Source organism: Astyanax mexicanus, chromosome 1 (genome assembly GCF_023375975.1).
Source record: "Astyanax mexicanus isolate ESR-SI-001 chromosome 1, AstMex3_surface, whole genome shotgun sequence".
Classification (NCBI taxonomy): domain Eukaryota; kingdom Metazoa; phylum Chordata; class Actinopteri; order Characiformes; family Acestrorhamphidae; genus Astyanax; species Astyanax mexicanus.
The window spans coordinates 89,048,053-89,070,254 of NC_064408.1; the positions used below are offsets into that span (position 1 = coordinate 89,048,053).

General features: G+C 36.1%; 2 protein-coding genes across 2 annotated transcripts; one reads left to right on the forward strand and one right to left on the reverse strand.

The window, feature by feature from the left end:
• The first annotated feature begins 8,598 nt into the window (after window positions 1-8,598).
• nfkbiaa (nuclear factor of kappa light polypeptide gene enhancer in B-cells inhibitor, alpha a) lies at window positions 8,599-10,985 on the forward strand. Its single transcript, XM_007252956.4, has 6 exons — window positions 8,599-8,914; window positions 9,413-9,518; window positions 9,634-9,841; window positions 9,981-10,069; window positions 10,186-10,443; window positions 10,556-10,985. The coding sequence occupies exons 1-6, from the start codon at window positions 8,679-8,681 to the stop codon at window positions 10,586-10,588; spliced, it is 930 nt and encodes a 309-aa protein (XP_007253018.2). The 5' UTR covers window positions 8,599-8,678; the 3' UTR covers window positions 10,589-10,985.
• A 2,356-nt stretch (window positions 10,986-13,341) lies between these two features.
• On the reverse strand, window positions 13,342-21,816 carry LOC103039316 (proteasome subunit alpha type-6). Its single transcript, XM_007252960.4, has 7 exons — window positions 21,582-21,816; window positions 18,508-18,602; window positions 18,332-18,413; window positions 17,708-17,863; window positions 16,788-16,966; window positions 16,437-16,531; window positions 13,342-13,509 (listed from the first exon to the last, which is right to left on the reverse strand). The coding sequence occupies exons 1-7, from the start codon at window positions 21,655-21,657 to the stop codon at window positions 13,452-13,454; spliced, it is 741 nt and encodes a 246-aa protein (XP_007253022.1). The 5' UTR covers window positions 21,658-21,816; the 3' UTR covers window positions 13,342-13,451.
• Window positions 21,817-22,202: the final 386 nt, after the last annotated feature.

A 22,202-nucleotide genomic window follows, 5' to 3' on the forward strand; every position in this document is an offset into this window, starting at 1 on the left:
ATGGTTTGATTGCTTTAAAGAATAGGAAATGTGGATGAAAAGAAAAAGAACACTGACACAGAAGGGCTAAATGTAGTTCTGTAGCCAACGTTATGCTCATATTTGAAGCTCCGGCTCTGAGATGAATTTCTCTTGAAAAAATCAACAGGCTTTTAATAGCTCTCTGCATTCTTGCTCTGTGGTATACAGTACATGCAGGTTCTAAATTTAACATGCTTAGACCTTTGCTGGAAGCCTCTGTTTCCTTTGAACTACAGGCTTATTAACTAGACAAGTGGTGGTAAAGGATGGTAATGATGGTCTACAGTACAAGCTAGGCCAACATTCCTGCATGCTGAAAAAAGATGCAAAACAAAAATATGTTGATTAAAAAACTAGCACTAAAACAACACCAGCTACTCAAACTGTATTCTACTAATGCCAAACAATAATACTCTAACCTCTGTCCATTTCTTTTAGGGAAACTGAAATAACATATGTAGGGATGTATCAAGCATCTCTTTACATGCTTGGAGTAATACATGAGAGAGGCGGTTTTCAGAGCAAGAAATAGAGGCATCTTCCGCTGCAGAGTCATTTAAATTGTAATGTGCGCTCTTACATGTTACACATTATAGTATTTCTGCCTCAACTCTATTCTTCTATTGGCTAATTACACCAAAATAGTTTAAGATGACTGCTGTCATTTTTATTTGTTGCTAGATTTGTCCGTGTAAATATAGGTTTGAGGCAATAAATGTAAATTAATAAAAGCTGTAAATGCTCAGCAATCGCTAATGTTGTTAGCATATAATCCCATCAGCTAAAAAAAAACCGCTAAATTATATAATTATATAAGTCACAAAAGTCAAACTAAGTCATTTAGATGCAAACACAAGCTTTAATAAATGTAAGATCAGTTCTGAAATGAGAACTTTTAACATGGTCCTAAGGGTGGTTTAAAGGGTAGCAAGCTATTAAGCTGATCAGACACTTACAGGAAATTTATTTCAATTCCATTTATTAAAAACAGACAAACATGTAGATGATTGTTTACCTTGCACTTTAAAAGATGGTGTGTCCAGCCAAACTTCTACTTTCACTAAAGCTGTTCCCAGTAACAAACGTGCATGCAAACATGCTACACGACAGTATATTTTCAAGCTATCCAGACGCTAAATTAGAACAGTGTCAATAGTTTGAAATGTATGAGAGGTAGCATTTCCTTATCTAATCTAAAGTACCTTTCCTGGTCTGAGTACCATTTTTCCAAAACATCAGCAGATTTTATGGGGGTTGAACATGTGTGAAAGTAACCCTGCCATGTAGAGCCTGTACTTATATTTTGTTGGCTTTAACTGTTAACTGTTGATCTTTAAAACGGCTCTTCAAAGAATGGCATTTAGATTTTTTAGAAGTAAATTATTTCACCTAATTCTCTACTAAACGCATGTACAATGATAAAATCAGCTTTTATGATGGGAAATTGGGGAAATCTGGCAAAGGAAAATTCACATTGGTTGTTGTACGTACTGAAGATAATGTACAAAAAGCACATTTTACAAAGACCCCCTTCAACAACATAAAAATGCAAGTTACATTTTAGTCTGCATTAGTACACATTCTCCCCTAAATACTGATATTACACATGTTCTCCAATGTCTTTTCCAGAATATAGTCAGCATTGCTTCTCTTGAGTCATTTGCTGGTAAAAGCTGTAATAGTTCAAGGAAATATTGGGGGCATTCTGATTACACTTTGCCTAAACCAAGGTCCTCTGAGAATTTCTTGCAGTTCCAGGATGCATTGCGCAACTAAATGGAGATGAAGCTATCTGCGCCTTAATTTATGAACTAATTCATCTGCAGCTTCAGATATAGTGACTGTAAATTGGTTATATCTACATTATTATGCTGATAATTTCCATTGTAAAAATAAATGTGCCACTGTTTGGCACAGCAATCTCTTTACACTTTATTTTTTAAATTTATTTAAACAGACATATAGATTGGAAATGTGATCTGCTTTAACTGTGGACAGTTGTATTTATTGTGTTTTTTATAGATTAACCACACTGTTTAATGACTCTTAAAGCTCATCCCTCAGTCTGGTTCAGTCTACCCCTCCTTGGTGTTGCTAGCATTTGAAATTGTTCATGAATGCTTTATTATACACTATCAGAAACCACGTATTAGTGTCTATTAGAGATTACTCAGCATCTCAAGACTCACTGAGGTTAGTGTGTGATTACTTAAGCTTTTATTTAGCACCATGCTAAATTGTGAAGTATGAGCTTTTATTACTTTTGAGCTTAGCAACATTAGCCATGTAGCTTCAGTGCTCAAACTACAAAATGTTTAGACACCAAACAAGGCTGATTAGCTAGAATTAAGGGTAAATTGGGTTTTTGGAGAACATAAAGTAGCACACAAACATAATCTGCACTATAGGTTGTCATTACCAAATGCATGGCTGCATTTTATTCTCTTTTTTTAACTGACCTAAAAAGAGTTTTTCTGACAAAGAAACAAACAGGATCTATGACACATTAAGCTTATGCTTAAGCTAAGACAAAGCACACGTGACACATGGTACATAGATGGCATATCTCTCATATGACTAACACTGGGTGCTTCACAACAGACTTTATTACAGCGGGAATTCCTCAGTGTAAAGTTATACACATGGTTTCTGTGTATTGTGAGTTGTGCTGCATTTTGGAAGCGTGACCAGTTCCTGCTGCCATTGGACTTTTGAAAATGTCCTAAACTGTGAATGTAAACTAGGCAGGACTGAGTCAGAGCACTGAGAGCACATTTACTCTACACATCTTCAGTCACATCCCACTCTCTGATCTTTAAACTGTGGTCAGAGAGACGGCAGTATGTCTAGAAGACTGCCCACGCTGGACCAGATGCACCAACTCGCCCTCAAAACTGGACTCCCCAAAACTCCTCCAGTTTAAATCAGGACACTTTCCTTATGATTATACTCTGATCACTTTTATATGAGGTTGCCACAGACAGACAAGCATAGATTCTAAAGTAACATTCAGTCACATTTAATAAAAATGTAAAAGTAGATTTTTTAAAAATTCAGATCATTTAAAATATAATATGTATTGTGGAACACAAATATTTTAACAATATAAACAATATATACACTTATAGCCAATTAATATGCTAATTAGTCATTCTGCATATAACACTACATAATTACAATTCATTTTAGATATGAATTTTACTGTAAAGTCATACCTGACTTTAATTGCATTAAAAATGATTTTAGAAATAAACACATTATGAATGAATTTAAATAGTATTTGCATTTGAAAAAAAAATCACAATATGAATATTATTCAAGAAATTCTGCTCATTATGATATTATAATTTCATTCCAGATAATAATGTTATTAAAACTTCATTCAAGATATTAATGTTTATAGAACTTATTTCTGAAGAATATTATTATTAGAACTTTCTGGATATAAATATCATTAGAACTTCACTGTGAATGTTAAACAGTTTCTTAGTCTGTTTAGAATCACCTACAGGTCCCTAATTATTTACTGTATTTTAAATGATTTTCTGTTTCTTGATAATTAAATAAAATTAATAATTAAGATTTGTACTACTGTAGTAGCACCATATTAGAATCATCCTATATATTTATTAGCAACTGAATTGACTTTATGTTGTTGATGATTCCATGATTTCAAACTGATTTGACTAATGCTTATTGGCAGTAATTGGGCTTTGATACCTACTTTGATGTCTACTGAGTTTATATTTAAACCTGAATGACTTTGCCACTGTTTGATCTGTGAATGTGGGTGGTTTGTGCCACACGGGCTGACCACATACTGATAAAAGTAAGGCTGAAATTAGCCAAACCGCTACACAAGCTACACTCGCAAGCTGAACACTTTTACGCATTTCAATTTTAAAGTCTAATATTTTTATTCTGAAAATAGAAAAAATACCATATCACTGTTTTTGGGATAAATATATTAGACCTTTTTTGCTGGTGTTTTTCTAGCCACGTGCTAATGAAACTGACACAACTGTGTGTTACTGCCAGTGTGGAGATATCAGAACCCAAAGAAGCCAAATCAAAGAAATGCAGAATCAGAACTAAAAGAGCTACTTACTTGATTTAGTGGACACTTAATTTAGCTTATATAGATATTGCACCAACAATTTATTATTATTTTTTTAGTTCTTGGTCAGTGCATATGACCTTTTTCATTTCAGTGCACATAATTGCTCTCTTTAATGTGACAGTATTTTATCATAAAGGAACAAAACAAACAGTTTTACATTCAAATTAAATTTTGTCCAATATTGTGGACATTCGTGTTCTTCTTTAGACAATGAGTGTATGTATCTGCATGCAGCTCTTGATATTGATAAGAATGTACATATTCTCTTGCATCCTCTAAAGACACCAAGCTTCACCAAATTTGGCTAAGCTCTCTCTGTACACTCTGCTCTGACTAGTACACTGAATGAAAATAAACTTGCATCAGATTTATCTGCTGTGAAATGAGTATGCAGCAGAATGCATGTTTTTAAAGTATGCCTCCACATGCTTAGTTCAAATATATTCTTACTAGAGAGGTCTCTAAAATTCCCAAATCCCCTAAACTTACAGACTCTGACTTTAATTAGCTACAGTCTTTACATTACTTTCTGTCTGTTTTTTCAACCAGTTTTAATTTACAGTGTTTTTTAAATCATGTGCTTAAAACTTACACATGATTTAAATGTGATAGCAAATGTGTTAGTAAATAAGTGTGACATAATATATTGTACTCAATTGTGTTTGAATACACATTTAGGTTGGGCTAATTTAAAGCACCGCCTTTTGTCAGTATTAAAAGGATTTCCCCTTTACTTTGTACACAAGAAGAGGTTTAAAAGTATTAGTATTACTATGAGAACAGTACCCTTAGTTTTACTCAGTTTTAGACGATAAAGAAATTAGTAGCTTTGCCAATCCCTGCTATGCAGAGGATTATGCAGCCTTTCCAAACCGGTTCCCTCTGATTATGACTCTAGATTACATTCCAGAGAACAGGAAATGAACAGAAGAGGACAGAATGTACTGAGGGAAAGCCTCATATACCTGCAGCGTAGGCAGGAAGCTGCACTCGAGCCTGTTGTTTAGGATTATCCCTGGCAACAAGCTACCAAACATATTAATTGGACTTCTATAGGGAAAGTGGTTGGTATATTCAGTATTAGTATTAGTATTAGTATTAATATTGCTGAACATGCAACAATTGGATTCAGTCCCTTAAAAATAAAACACTATGAAGCATGTGATGTCACTGAGGGTAAAGGGTGTTTATCCCAAGGAGACAGATTTTACACTGTTTTTTTTTGTACATGTTTAAATTGTTTGATATGTTTTAAAAAATAGCCAAATAAATGATTGGAATGTCTTCAAATTAAACAGGCAGCAATACAGACATGGCAAAAAAAAACATTCCCGAGATAAAAAAAAATACAAAAAGTACTTTAAAGTCAACATTCCTCTATATTTGTAATAATGTTTTCAGAGTAAATCTTAACAGACGTATTGTTTAAATGACATTTGAATAAACATGCTATTGACACCAAAGACAGGTTATATTGATTTTGACCCATATACTGTACTGTTTATTTTAAACAATAAGGTAGCGTGATGTAATGAAACAAAATGTATTTTTTTTGCAGGAATGTCCCACGGTGTTCATCATGTTCTCTAGATCCCCCTCTTCGGTGTTCTCCAAAGAATGTGTGGAATTCACAAGAACACACTCTCGGATCTCCTGTCTGATCTGAGTCTGCAGGAATGTGTCACACACATACACACACGGAAAAGCACTGTTACGTCACACGACTGGGTGTGACCTCTCAGCCTCAGACTGTGTGTGTATGTGTCACAGTATCGCAAGCTGAGCTACTGAGGTTGCTGTAGCAACGGCCCTCCTCCCTCTTGTAAACACAGGTTGAGTGGTTCGCAGTACAAATGTCATAAACAGACAGGTTGTTTGGGCCATCTCACGCAAACTCATTTTAGTTACACAAGAGGAGTTTCCCTGAGAAGTTTCTTTCTGTCTCTCTTTCTTTTCAGCACATCTGCTCAGGGCAGGGCTGAACAACACCCCTCACTATCACCAACACCAGGAGCTAACCCTTCATCAGGATCAGGAATGAACACCCCTGGTGTAAAAGATCTAAAACCAGCAGTACACTGATTTTAGGTTGATTTAAGGCCATTATCAAAATACAGTCCCTTTTTTTTGTAGTGCTTTTAACTGTTTGACTATTTATTATTTTTTATTATTTTCCCTTTTTATTTCCTGTCATCATCATGCTTCCACCTTGTCATGACAAGCTGCACAACATTGACAATTTGGACAATTTTAGCAAAAAATTGCATTTGATTAAAAAAAAAGTGGTTGATCTAAACTGGCAAACATTTTAAATGGTTTATGCTTCCTAACACTATTTTAATTATCTTGATATTTTACAGCATATTGGTACAATTATGTTTAACCACAAGAAAGGGTGAAGAAAATATCATTAGTAATAGTTATTGCTGATTGCATGCAGCAGTTGTCTTCTATTGAAAAAAAGCATAAAAGTTGCTGATGTACTGATGTAAAAAGTAACTTTTGTAAAGGGGTATGTATCCCAAATGACAGAGTGGACAATTTTTAGACATGTATAAAGAGCTTAATATTTTTTATTAAATTAACTAAAGCAAAAACAGCTAGATGGCTACATTATAAATAAATAAAAAAAATAAATGAAATCGAAACAATTTTGCTGCAGATACATTATACTGATATTGACCCATCACTGTACAGCATTAACACATAATAAAATGTATTATGTCAACACAGCTATTCCGTATGTACAGTACTTATGTACCTTTGGTGAAATGTACTGCATGTGACTTTATTTGCTATGCCACAACTGCTAGCCTTCTCTGATGCACTTTACCCTTATTTCAGTAACCGCATGGCTCTCTGTAGAATATTCACACAAAAGCCAGGAGAAACACATAGGGAATGACAGTGTGTGGAAAATTGTTAAAATTTGCTAGACCCTATCAGGAAGGCTGCCAGTAGGTGTTTTTGCAGGGAGTGCCCCAACAAAGTCACAGAAGAACACCATAAACCCCCGGGTGAGGGGCCTTCCATGTTTCACTCTCTTTGAACACACTCAACTCTTCAGTAGCTTTTTCCTACTGACACCATTCAACTTCTCTTATGAAATGTGAGGTTTTTTGTTCCTGTCACATGACAGAACATGTACTGGAGCGTTAAGCACAAAAAGAAGGTCAAAGAGCAAGGCTAAACTTCTGCAAGAACTTACATCAAATGTACAAGTGTACTTTTTCAAAAATACCATATTGTAATGTAATTCCAAAACTCTGTTATTTCCAGCTACGCACTACTACTTTGGTTTGGGTGTATTACACATTTAATAGAATTTGTAAAAAATAGTAAATTGGCATACAGCTTTATTTTGTACATCGATTTAATTTACAGACAGCTATTGTTTAATAAAAAAAAAACAATGTACTGTTATATATTTTATATTACTATGCAGTATTATCTACTATCATTCCAGTAGAGTTATATACTATGTTATAGTAATATATTGCTAAGCTTTGCAGTAATATTACTGTAATGTATTGTGTGGATCATTCAAATATAATGATATAATTGCAATGCATATACTTATTGTATACTTGTATTGCTGCAACTAAACTGTTCATACATGTGTATGTGTGGGTTTGCATAAATGTGCGTATACTGAGTATACGGATCACCACATATATACTGTATATTGTGTATTTATGCAGCATATATTTTGTTACTTCACACTATACACTTCCACTACATGCACTTTCATCATACACCTATAGAAAGCATTTTCTTTAAATACACCAAAACAACGTGCAGTGTCTACATGTGCAATATGAATTTATTGTTTTTTATATATATATATATTTTTTTTGATACTTATGTTATTTATATGTATATGTTTATATCCTAATACCTAGTTTGTCCTAATTCTTTTGTGTGCCATGCTGTCAGTTTGCTTTAATTTTCCCACTGTGTTAGTAATACAAGATTATCTTAGCTTATATTACCATAATAATGTATATAAATGAACACACATTTTGTAATCACACGATTATAATAATTTGATTTAAATAAACAAATTAATAAAGTTAAGACTGCATAATTATATGAATAATTTATTTTATTACCATACTAATCGATAAAAATGAATACAAAGTGATTACATTCATTTATTTTAATTAATTACATATACATCAGTAAATAAACACAGATGCATAGAAAGAATCTAGACTGCTGAAGGCAGTGGAGAGAGGGCGTCTCATTCATGCAGTAACGTTATATTCAGTCAGGCTGGGAATGCAGGTTGTTCTGCTGTGTGTAATAGGAAAATACAGATTTTCATTCTTACTTTGCGGACTCATTAAAGGGAAATTCTGTGAATAAAACCCCGCACTGAGTTCCCCTGCTGGTCTAAAGCCGTTTAGATCCCTCGCAAGCTGGAAATCCCCACAGCTCAGAGATACATACATATAAGCAGCGCGCGCCGCCTCCTCCCCTCAGTTCACTTCACACACTGTTCTTCACAGCACGCGCAGCGCTCGCTCCCTCGACCATGGAGTACCACAGGACGAGCCATATGGATTACTTTCAGCACATGGAGCCCAAACAGGGCAAAATGCAGCAGGTGGAGGACCGCTTCGACAGCGGGGTGGATTCACTGAACAGCGAAGAGTACAACAGGATAGTGGAGGACATGAACCAACTGGTGGTGTCTTCCTCAGATGTGGACCGAAACTCGTTCTCGTGCGAAGAAGCCTGGAAGAGCGTGCTCACAGAGGACGGAGACACGTAAGTTTAACTTTTTAATTTTTTTACACCCTCTATCTGCTTTTTTAATATCTTCATTTCAAATCATTGTAGCTATATCTGAATTTCCCCTTCTACTTGTGCTGCACTATCTAAGGTGGAATGGGAAATTTAACACAAAACAAACGCATGCATGATAATAAATTGTGCACTGGCTCTAAAATCGCTGAAAACTATTTTATTTTATTTGCATGCGATTTATGTGGTCATCAAAAACTAAGGAAACAGGCGTCAATTGCATACACCTAACACGGGGGGCGCTAGCGAGTCAGTGGGAAAGTCCCTGGCACGCAGCCAAGCGTACATAACGCATCAGATCGTGGTGGAAATAACCTTCAAGAAAAAGTCCACTGTTGCGAAATGCCTGACTGCTCAGCCCTTTCTGTCTCTAAACCCACTTCCTCTTGCTGGTATTCTTGTCCTGTTTGAATTCTGAGTAACACCCACTCACCTCACCTCCCCCACCTTTTATTTTTCCAGGTACCTTCATCTTGCAGTCATACACGAAGCAAAAGATTATGCCATCCAGATCATAAGCCAGTCAATCAAAGACCCCTTCTTGAACAGGCAGAACAACCAGAGACAGGTAATTGTCAACTAAAAAAAATCCTGCACTGAAACTGAAATGTAAAAAAAATAGAATAATAAAAAAAACTCAACTGACTTTTTCAACTCAAACCGTTTCCCTTTTTCTTCTGCAGACGGCACTTCATCTGGCCGTAATCACAGAACAGCCTCACATTGTGGAGAGGCTACTAAAGGCCGGCTGTGACCCCCGGTTGGTAGATGACAATGGGAACACAGCACTTCACATCGCGTGCAAGAGAGGCTCCATGACCTGCTTCTCAGTGCTCACACAGATCAACACACAACACCTCCGCTCCATCCTCTCCTTCTCAAATTACAATGGTACTTTCATTTTAACATTACAGAAACCTACAACATTATATACATACAAATATGTACTCTAATATACAAATACTTTCTCAATAATAATAACAGTATATAATAGTGTCTCATCAGTTTTTTTGTCCCTTTTTCATTACAGGACACACGTGTCTCCACATAGCCTCAATCTACAGCTATCTTTCAATGGTGGAGAACCTTGTCCAACTAGGTGCTGACATTAATGCAAAGGTACGTTTCTCCAAGCTATCCAATATCCAACACAGTTTTATACCTGGTTTCCAAGCCTACTCCTTGCATTTTCTCAATAAAGTGAACTAACATGTTCTTGTTCATTTTCCTTTCAGGAGCAGTGTAGTGGCCGGACGTCTCTGCATCTGGCTGTAGACCTCCAGAATCTCCCTTTGGTGCACCAGCTGATTGCCCTGGGTGCTGACGCCAACAGCCTGACCTACGGCGGGTACACGCCATACCACCTGACTTTCGGCCGGCATAACAGTGAGATCCGGCAACACTTGTATGAGAGAACAGCCCAGAACTTGAGAGAGCTGCCTGAGAGCGAGAACGAGGAGAGCGAAGAGGAGTCAATGTCTGAGGACGAATGTGTAAGTTTGAGATATTTCTCATACATTATATATAGAACAAATGATAAAGCAAATATCATCAAAATAGAAACTGAACTGGTTGATTAACTTATTTCTCTGCTCTTCTTCACAGATGTACGATGACTTTCAGTTTGGTGGGAAGTGAAACAATGAAAAAACAGACAGGACTATTTTTTTCATGAAGCAATGCAAATGGCAGCTAATGCTCGTAAGCAAGGCCATGTGGAGAACGATGAGCCCTCCGAAAGCCCGCTGGGACTAGAGCATGCAACAAAGGGAGACCGGACCAGAGACACGAGACTGAAAACAGCGTCAAGCACCCAGGGGATCATTATGATAAATTACCTCTCATAAAACCCCGACAATAAAATCGCTAGTGACTGTATCTGAATAGTAAATGTATCATATTGTAAAAAAAAAAGAAAAAAAGATATATATATTTTTGTACTATGTAAATATTTAAAATGACACTATTGTAAATCATGTTTATTTCTGTGTATGACTACAAAGGATTTTAAATTAAAAAATTAACATTCCTTTTATCCTGTGGGAGTTTTACTTTTTTTGCTTTGCTCTTTAGAAACCAAACAGTACACTGTACACTGATGTTCTCATAAAGGCCAGCCCCTAAATTTTTCTGTGTTGAGAAATCTTTGTAAGTACATGTAAATTACAACTCTGGTGGAAAAGTTTAAATAGATGACTTGAGCTTTACCGTACTTGCCAAGAGAAGAAAATCCCTGATTACGTATTGTACACAGTATCGTTTCCTTAGCGGAGGCCGTGAGTCATTTAGATGTCATCAGTCGACAGACTCTGATTCCTTATGTTTGTAGAGGTGGGTCATGTGACTCATTTTCAGAAAAAGTTCCCCGATGGTTTTCATAAATGTGGGGTTTCCTCTTAATTCATGGAAATGTAGTTCATTTTATTGTAAGTTGGGTCAAATGAAGGACCACAAGTAGTGTTTTATGGCGTTACCACACATGACGCATCCAATCCAATAAAAAATATCGACACGATTCAAAATGTATGATATCGTGCAGCACAAATTTACTTAGTTTTATATATATATATAATTTTATTAAATTGAATTGTATATATACACTATCTTACGCAAGGAACACATGAAAAGCATCAACAAAGGATTTTTATCTTTTCCTTTTTGGGATTTAAGGAATTAGTTGGCCATTCTTAGGGGAATTCCACAGCTTTGTTCTCATTAGAATGACTATATAGTCCAAAGGGGAAAACTATTTAGGGAAGCAGCTATGCATCATCATGCAGTCACATGCTAGGAGGTGAATTCCAGCTTGAGTTCATCTTTATCTATGTCTCAGGCGATTTTACACCAGTAGCTCTATGTCAGTAAACGAACATAAAACGTTTATGAACTTTCAACACCTTGGTATACTAATGCACCTAATACTACTTACATATATATTTTTTCTATGGTGGCCTATTAGTGTGGACTGGTTTGGCCTCAGTTTCAATTAAAGCACAAAATTTCACAGAAATCATAACATCAAGCAAACTGACAAATGAAAATCAGAAAACGCATCTTAAGATATTGTACTGCTATTACTATTATTGATAATTTTAGTAATTGTCTTAATTACTCTTAATATGACTATCAGAGCTTATCATTATAATAGCTTTATGTGGTGTAAAATAGTTGTTTTTCAATAACTTGAAAGTGGTTTGGAACAGAAAAAGATGGGTCCTTTGTGACTCGTTTGTTAATAGAGAAAAATGAGATTCCAGAGATGTCCAATAGCTCTGCACTGAGTTACAGTTTATGGCTACATCTGATTTAAAACAAAATGTTCTGCTTCCCTAAGGGACTGCTAAAGCAGGTAAGTCACGAGGATAAGATGTAAATTTAAAGGAAACTGTCGTATATGACTCCTTGGGGAACTCCTACACACGGTACTTCTATTTTCATTTCCTAAAGCAGTGAAACAGTTTTATGTCACATTATGGTAAAAGCAGTTCAGTTCAAGATTATCACACAAACAACCTGTTTCTTTTTACGGATCCATAATGAATATAACACTGCCATAGCTAATTCTGACTCTTGTAAAAAAAAAAAAAACTGATGAGATGGAGAAGCAGAATTAATTAAACTTCAGTACCTGATGCAACAAATGGTATCCCCTAACGTATCATTCAGCTTAAAATAATAAGTATATCTGGCAGTGGCAGAACAAGATTTCACTCAAAAAGACCTTGTTAAACAAGCATCCAGAATATAAAAGCACTTCTAAATTTATATATACTACATTAAAGGACTTAAAACACACCATTTGGACAAGTGGTGTACAAAGGGGGCCAGAATGAACCATAAGGACTGTTTTCCCATTCTAACTATGAAAAACAAAAGCATAATAATGCAATATTACGTGTTGCAGGCCAAATAATCCCTGTCCACACCCTCATTTGGCCCTGAGGTCGGACATTGGGCACCCATGCCCAAGACCATTTTTGGAAACTAGACTGAACAACCAATTTAATGAGGCCAATAAACCAACACATTCATATTTCTACAAATATAATGCATCAGCAGTTTAGCTCCACCTTTTCATGCACAAGTTACAATGGTTTGTTTTTGCTCAAAGAACATTCTGAATAGTGTTTCTGGCTTGCTTGCATACATACACAAACCAATATAAATTTTAAATGTTTAAGACACCAGGAGAAATATATCAAATTTTCTTATTTTTCTCATTTTAAAGTTTATAAGCAATGAGCATTATTAGGCAAAAAGACAAAAACATCAGGTGTGTGTTAAAAATAGGTCTTAATCATAAACAAATCATAATAATAATAATAATAATAATAACAATAATCGCATGTTTTGTGGATAGCAAAAGCTACAAAAAACATAAGATACAGTCATTTTTTTTTCTCCAAAACCATCTTTAATTCAACAGGGGGGAAATCTACACGGGAACACAGTTTGCATCACTCTAGAACATGAACCTACACATCTAAAGCTTTACAGGAGCTCAGTCTCGCTCAGACAGAGACACCAAGTGTGTGTCCACTTCTGACTCGGTGAGAATCCTGAAACACAGCAGAGAGAGAAGGAAGTTATATATAAGTTATTATTTTACAGTAGTGTGCAATGTGATATGCATTTGTTTAGCAGTGAATTGAAGGACATTTTACATTGCATTTTAGTGACACAATAAGCTACAATAAGCGTGAATGTGGATAGGTAAATAGCTTAAGCCCCACTCACTTCCCATATCATCAGCAGTGGTTCCCACAAAAGACAGTATATGGTAAAGGATTGAAAGTATGCAAAGGTCTTATCAGTCAGGGGGGACTATACAAAACTCACTATTATTCTGTTAGATCCCGTAATCCAGTAACAATACGCTTTTCTAAGCGTACTGTGCATAGCGGTACTTAAAAGAATAAAACTGACCAACCGCACTTTTCTTTTAAAATCATGAAGTCAGTCATGTTTAACTAGATTTAATGCAGCACATCTAAATAAAAACATTAATACCATTTTGCATTGTCTGTTTCTACATGGTTCTAATATTTCCAGTCTAGATGTTTCCATCTCAGCTTTAAAACTTTAGGTCCAGCTATTAGCCGTAACAAAAAAAGTTTACACCACAGTAGTGCTGGACGATATGGACAAAATTTATATCACGATATATTCCTTAAATTTCGGTCGATACGATATAATTTCGATATTGATATAAATACTTTGAAGGCCTCAGAAAACTGCTAAGAAGCCCTGCAATCCCTGCAGCACTGCGAATTTAAATTATTATATAACTGTGTATTTGCACTTTTTGTATTGCTGGCATCAGATCCCCTCAGTATATGCACATCTATCTATCTATCTATCTATCTATCTATCTATCTATCTATCTATCTATCTATCTATCTATCTAATGGAAATCTGTACCTACTACTGTCTGAAAATTTAATTTAAGACTTTGAAACCTCCTTTCACAAAAACTTTAATACTTTAGAAATAAAAGTAGTCAAAATAAATGAATGCTCAATATTATTTGCATATAGCAAAATGATAACATGACATCCCTGTCAAACATAAGCCTATATAACTATTACCAATAAAAATAACTTTAAATTACAACAGAAGCAGAGCTTCTTATTCTTTGTGAACAAATTTAACAGACTAAAACAAGTGTTTCAACTAAGATATAGAATACAAGAAGCCTTTATATACATAAAAGCAACAATATTTTCCCGTCAAATAAACAAACCTACAGGCTCTATCAACTATGAATAACTTAGTTACAACATAAGCTATAAAAGTGCTTCAGTCAGTATAAGAAAAATATTGTATGTAGTGGAGTTGCTTGAGGTGGTGGAACAGATTAGATGTATTAACATTACCGCTGCTGGTCGGCTGCACTCTCCGGCACAATTTGCAGCAAAGCGGCAAGGGAGCGGGCCCGCGGCCGGCCTCGAGGACCCGCAGCCGAGCGAGCGGACCCGCGGCCGGCCTCGAGGATCCGGGGCCGACCGAATCAAGTCTACCTTAGCCTTGGATCCGCTCGTCCCGGCTCTGTTTGGCTCCAGCGCGAGACATATGTGCTGAGTAGCGAAGCGGACCCGAGCCTAGCCATTTTAACCTAGCCTTGCCTAGCCTAGCCTAGCTTATTTGGCTACGTGCCTGTGTGGTTACGTCATCACGCACTGACGTAGCCCAGCTACGGGGGCTGAACGTGTTGAGCTCTGGGGCGAGCTGACGCCAGTAAAAAACGCCTGTCCGTGATTCTAATACATATCGATATACCACAAAACTGATATCACCGTTATTGAAACATTTCTTATCGCGATAAATACCGATATCGAATTATTGTCCAGGCCTACACCACAGCTTGAATGTTTTCCCAAGCTAGCCACCAGAGCAACTCTACGATGCAGCTCAGATTTTTTTAATTGGCCAACTCCTGAAGTGACTTCTCATTGTGGTTTGGTTTATTTCACATGCCATATTTCACTGAAGTAGCCTTACTTTCTGCCTAGATGTTCCTTGTCTGGTGATTTCTGTACACTGTGGCTTAAAGCCATCGAACGTCAGCTATTAGAGTGATTACACTTCATGACTCTGAAACCTCTCAGGTTGAACATGAGTTCTCCCTTACCCCTGAGACACCTAGGTAACTCTGGAAACAATGGAAAGTCTGCAAATACTACTACTACTACAACAAATAATAATGATAATAGAACAATCAATCAATAATAACAAGGCAGATCACCATTAATCATCTAAATTTTTATATAACTATAGAAAACAAAGGGAGAAAACCATATTCATTTTCAATAATCAAATATCCATAAAAAACATCAAATTGATTCAGCTGCAAACATATACAAATTATTTTAATATGAAAATACCTGTTGGTGCTTTTACACTTCACAGGAAAGTTGTTTAGCATTATCTAGGGAATTCCAATGTGTCAGATTTAAAAGTGGCGATCAATACTTGGAAAAGACACAGTCACATAAAATCACCATAAGTACATAATTACAATAAACTATTCACAGTTTAATTACTTATAGTTTGTAGTGCTGAAGACACCCAGGAAGTATTTTTAATGCTTGAGGAGGAAATAGGAAGAAAAAGGTTTAAGGTTTTATGCATAAATGTGTCTATTTAATCAAAAGTACATAGGTGTTTCTGTTCCTACTTCCAGGTGCAGCTGCTGCTGCAGATCCAATAAACTGTCACTCAGATTTCCTTCTGGTTTACCTGCGACATTGTTCTGACACCCCTGTTTCTGTCTCTTTATAATACATTTTCTCTTACTGTGTACTAACTTGATGGGAATAGAAACATCTGAATAGAATCTGTGAATTCTAACTTTAACACACATGCTATGGTATACTTAAGTGTGTTAAGAACTGGCAAAATATCTGGTACAAAAAAAAACATGATCATTATTTTACATTTAAATTCGATTATTAGAAAACACTGATGAATATCTGCTTTAACTGACCTGAATTTGGGGTCATCTGCTGTAATAATGCCCACTTCCAGCTCAGATGGCTTGAAATCAATGGAAAGCACCGTAGACAGACAGCTGATGGCCGTCTGCAAGACAAAAGGAAAAAAGTTGAGGGGACACCAGCAAGTCTACAAAGGATCCTTTTATTTCAAGTATTGTGTGGTGATTTAGGCATGCAGACAGCACATGCTAGATGATGAGGTGTATACTGACATTACTTCAGACATCAAACATGTATAAAGTAAGACTATGTTTAAAGTAACGGGGGGGGGGGGGGGGGGGGGACACTGTACCAATGAGATTTTTGTCCAAAACAATTATGTAAACCATGCTATATTGTACCTCAATTGTTTGCTCAAAGGTCCAATCATGTTTTTTCTTCACTTTCTTCTCCAGGAAGCTGATGGCTTCAGTCTGTTTGACCCCAGCTGCAGTGGCCTTGAAGCCGCAGTAATAGCCTGCTGGGTCGCACTTATACACCTGGGGTCCATATTCTTCATCCAAACCAATCACAATCATGCCTGCCAATGAAAATATATTCAGGATTTCTATGATCAGAAAACTTCAGCAACCTTGTTTAATGATTTTGCAAATGCTGCACACTTTATATTAGCAAGAGTGGAAATTTCTCAGATATACAGCCTAGGAATTTTGTGTTTGTAAAGCAGTCAGAAGTTTACATTATAGTCATCATGTTTGTAAACCTATTGGGTAATAATGGGCTTTCAATAATTTATGCTTTTTTGCAACACAATGAGTAAAGTATACATTTTCAACAGAACATAAGAACAGTATTATTAATACAGTATTAACTGACCCTCTAAATAGAAACGTTATGCAGCTATAAAAGTTTCAAAATGTCTTAAATTTCAAGGCCTCAACTTTATTAGTATGTATTATTAATGCTGTAGTAGTAGTAATGGAAGCTTGCCAAGACAGCTCCTATGCTATTTAGCGGTTATGTTTGTTACAGTCTTTCGGTAGTAAGCGAGTGTTCAGATATGTGCTTTTAATACAGTGAGCAATTATAAATTAATGCCATAACAATATGAAAACCTGCAATCTCAAAACTCAGTACCTAACGTATGCTCCTTTAAAGTTTGATAAACTAATGAAGTTAAAACATATTTAATTAAACTTAGACATTGCAAAATTTTGTGTAGGCCATACTGATGATTTGAGGTTTTTATAACATGAAAGGCTGTGCAATACTGATGAAAATCAGGTTCTTTTAAAGAGGAAAGGGGGGGGGGGGGACTTACAGCAGCCAAGTGGCCTCATTTCTGCATTCTGTGTGTAAACTTGAGAGATGTCAGCAATTCTCTTACAAAGCATGTCGACTGGAATCTCAAAACCATACTTATACTGCCAGTTAGCTGCTTCATAGCGTGCTCTCTGCACCTGGGACCTGCTGTCAGCTGAAAAAAAAAATTGACAAATGACCTTAAAGAGAAAGTAATCACAGATTAACCATGTCCACCATCACAGAAAGGTTTACATGTAAAATATAAGGTATGCAAAATTAGGGTAAATAAGGAAATGTATCAAGGGTCCACATATTAATTAAAATAAATACTTGTGACATTCTGTTATTTTTTCAGTTGCTGGGCTGCTGTAAGGTGTGTTTGAGTGTGTGTGTGTGTGTGTGTGTGTGTGTGTGTGTAGAAACACACCCAATATGCTAATGTTTGGACTTAATTCAGTACATGCTGTAGCAGCTACATCTGGGGGACAATAAAACACTAGGTGCAATGGACAGGTTTTTCTTTTTTAACTTGCTTTTCCCGCACTGTAGTAAACCTGTACCAAACAGTGAAGTTAAATCGTGATTTTTAAAATGAATGGATCCCTTAAGTGTATTTAGTGAATCAAAACTCTAGTTTTACCTGTCATCCCCGACATTACACAGCCAATGCTTTCTGTTATTCTGAACAGATGAGTGACCGTTGAAGAATCCAGAAGCTTGTCCTAAACACATCAGTGTTATTAATATTATAAGTAGTTATTAAAAATAAACACATATGCTAGCAGACATACTCATGTGTAATGTAATGTAACTTACTGGAACTTTTTTTTGCGTGACCACAACTGCACAGTCTTTACCCCGTACAGCGACTGATGTGAGACCACCTTGGTTAATGGCCTTAAATGCATATTCTGCAAGTTAAAGGCAAGAGAGCAGTTAGAACCCTTCTCCAAATACAGATCACATTTTTTTATTGAAAAATGGCCAAATGTACTGCTATCATTTTATATTTTTGTAATTATTATTATTTTATATATATATTTTTTTATAGTTTTGTATTATTGCTTTTTAACTTATTTTGATTTTCTTTTATTGTTATTACTATTATTTTTATTATTATTGCTTTTATTTTTTTAGTTCGTTTATTTATTTGTATTTTTATTGTATTATGTAAAAGTTAGTTTTAGCTTATTTTAACTCATTTTTGTTGTATTAGTCTTATTTTTTATTATTTAAATCATACTTTATTATACTCATTAATTTTATTTTTTTATTTTTATTCTAATTCTATTTTTATTTATCTATTTTAATATTTTATTTACTGCTATTTTACAGTAATTAAATTTTGCTATTATTTTCTCTGTCATGTCAATCCTTGTTTTTGTAAATGCTCGGCTACACTGAAAATGAGGGTTGCCCTCAATGTACATCCAAGTCAAAATAAAGGTTGATTGATTAATTTCTATGCTGTGATACTTATGATTCCTGCAATATTATTGATATCTGAAAAGCATTTATGATAAAATGTTATAAAATGGTGACTCGATTATACGTTGCTTAGTGGATATCATTTTATTCATTTTGTTAATTATAACAGTTACTAAAAACTCTTTTAAAGTACATTTAGGCCATCACGATGTCAATTTTTCGGAAAATAGATCGTCCCAGAAATTGCGAAAAAATATTTTTGTAATTTTAAGAACATTACAAGGAGAATTCCAGTGTAAAATGGACTTGAGAACTTTGTAAATGCACAGACAGTTTATTTACAAAGACTGCTTATACATACAGAAGCTTTAGGTAGTTCTCCAAGCACTGCCAACTTGAAATGAAGTCAAGATAAGTCAACTGACTGGCCTGAACAAATAGGTAGATGCAGAGACGGATTGAACTGCGTTTCCTTATTTTCTGCCATCCTTGGCATTTTTGCCAAATCCTGTTGCACCAGTCAAAATACTCATGTGACTGATAAGCCTTTTTGTTTGTGCTTGCCAGTCGAATTAATCTGGACTTGGTGACAAAGTTCTCAGTGCCTCGTTTTAAATGCCCCTATCTCTACCATTGTAAGCCTGTTGGGAGCATTGGCTAAAAGGACTGTATTTCGGAATGCTGGGGAGAATGAAGGTGGGGTTTTTGACAAAAGTTTATACTCATCATCATATTACACTACAACCAAAGTCAATTTCACACCAGATTTCTCCTTTAAATGGCAGAGGCATTCAGTTAGTTCATATTCATTTATAAACAACAATACTACTAAAGTTTTATCTAAAGAAGAGTTCAGAATCAATAATTGGTAGAATAATTCCAGATTTTTTTACGCAGCTTTCATGGGTCTCTGCATGCTCTCCACCAGTCTTTTACACTGCTTTTGTGTGAACTTATGCCACTCCTGGTGCTAAAATTCAAGCAGTTTAGCTTTGTTTGATGGCTTGTGACCATCCATCTTCCTCTTGATTATATGCCATAGGTTTGTAATGGGGTTCAGGTATGGAGATTGAGCTGGCCATGACAAGGTATTGATCTGGTGGTCCTTCATCCCTACCTAAATTGATCTAGCTGTGTGGAATTGAGAAAAGTCCTGCTGGGGGAAAAAACAATTCCCAGAGTTAGGGACCATTGCTGGAGCAGAAGGATGCATTTATTTTCCAGGATAACCTTGTATGCAGCTTAATTCATGCGTCATTCGCAAAAACCAAACTGCCCAAATCCAATCTTGCTGAAGCATCCCCAGATCATCACCGATCCTCCACCAAATTTCACAGTGGGTAGAATTACAACTCTGCAGGTCTCCATCTAAACAGTTGATGGCCAGGTATTAAGCAAAGCCAGGAGTGGAATAATTTCATCCAAAGGCAGCGTGAAAGACTTGTGGAGAGCATGCCAATATGCATGAATCAGGGTAATTCCACCAAATATTGATTTCTGAACATTAACGTTGTTGTTTCTAAATAAATATGAACTTGTTTTCTTTGCATTATTTGAGGTCTGAAAGCACTTTACCTTTTTCGTTATTTTGACCATTTCTCAAAAATGGTAATTTCACCTTTTTCTGCAAATAAATGCTCTAAAGGGCAATATTTAGATTTGTAACTTAAAAATGTTGTCAGTAGTTTATAGAATAAAACCACAGTGTTCATTTTACTCAACCATATACCTATAAATAGCAAAAATCAAAGATACTGATCATTTTGAAGTGGTCTGTTTATTCCAGAGCTGTATATAAACAAGTTTTCTTATTAGTGTCTGTCTGGGTTGCAACTTTTCAATAATGTACAAAGAAATGCAAAACTCAAATACTCAACATGTAGCTTAGCTTAGCTAGGCTAGGCTACTTGCTAGCTAAGCCAAAGAACACCGGTATAATTAATCAATACTGAAGTTAAGTAGCGTTAGCTATCCTACCCTTACTAGGTCAGCTAACTAACTAGTCAGCTAGGTTAAGTAACTATAGTTATATTTCAAGCAAATGTATGTACATGCATGATTTACAGTAAAGTTTAAAGTAGTTAGTTAGCTAACCAGCTTTAGCTAGGCTAGTATACTTGTGTATAGGATACTAGCGGTATGATTCAGCATTACTGAAGATACCGGTGAAGCAGCTAGCTTAGCTTAGCTAACCTAGCCTAGCTAGCGTTAACTATGTATATCTAAGTAATGTAATCAGGTGAGTTTAATCACTCACTCACAGTGCTCTGTGTGAGTCCAGTAAGACTAATAACTAAAGAGAAGATCACTCCAGGTTCAGCACTAATGTAACTAAACTAAACTAAGCTAAGCTAGAGTTAGGGTTAGTTACCCCTGTCTGGTGTTGCTCCTCTGTGAGAATAAACACAAAGAGTGAGCTCTCTCCACTCCAGCAGCTCCGTTAACTCTCTCTACACACTCACCTACTTGATAGAGTCTTCCCTCTGGAGAGAATATAGTAATGTGTCGATCAAACCCAGCGCTGGACCCGCGGGACATCTTTACTCAGCAGTTTAACAGTAAAACTCTTAAAAATGTGTCTAACTGAAACCGCGCTATCATGCAGCCCTGCGCCCGGAAACGGTCCTACATACACCATCCGGGTCTCCGGTGATCCCGCGATCTACACAGCACACAGCCTGTATAGGCTCCTCGGCGGAGATGATTTGTAGATCGCGCTGTGTGTGTGCGTGTGTGTGTGTGTGAGTTCACTTTATTACAGGGGGGCATCAGAGGTTTGAGCTGCTGAGCTCCCTCCCTAAAACACTGAGGAATTTACGGAGGAGACACCATGTAAAAAAAAAAAAATAGGAATGCGAGGCCACAACTTATTAAGGTGTGGGAATGAGATAATTAAGACATGGGAACAAGCTAACTAATTAGTGCCCACGTCTTATTTAGGCATAGGAGTGAAAACATTAAGGCAATAAGATCCTAATGCATGGGAATGAGTTAATTAAGGTGTAGGAACAAGATAAGTAAGGAGTGGCCACAACTTATTAAGGCATAGGAATGAGATCCTAAGGCATAGCCACAACTAATTT

Excerpts from the sequence above, each read along its gene's own strand:
- nfkbiaa (XM_007252956.4), top strand. The coding sequence starts at position 8,679 with ATGGAGTACCACAGGACGAGCCATATGGATTACTTTCAGCACATGGAG. Across the intron at positions 9,842-9,980 it reads CTCCTTCTCAAATTACAATG|GACACACGTGTCTCCACATA; the intron begins GTACTTTCATTT and ends TTTTCATTACAG. Across the intron at positions 10,444-10,555 it reads CAATGTCTGAGGACGAATGT|ATGTACGATGACTTTCAGTT; the intron begins GTAAGTTTGAGA and ends TCTTCTTCACAG.
- LOC103039316 (XM_007252960.4), bottom strand. The coding sequence starts at position 21,657 with ATGTCCCGCGGGTCCAGCGCTGGGTTTGATCGACACATTACTATATTC. Across the intron at positions 18,603-21,581 it reads GGGAAGACTCTATCAAGTAG|AATATGCATTTAAGGCCATT; the intron begins GTGAGTGTGTAG and ends TTTAACTTGCAG. Across the intron at positions 16,532-16,787 it reads CCTTTGAGCAAACAATTGAG|ACGGCCATCAGCTGTCTGTC; the intron begins GTACAATATAGC and ends TTTGTCTTGCAG.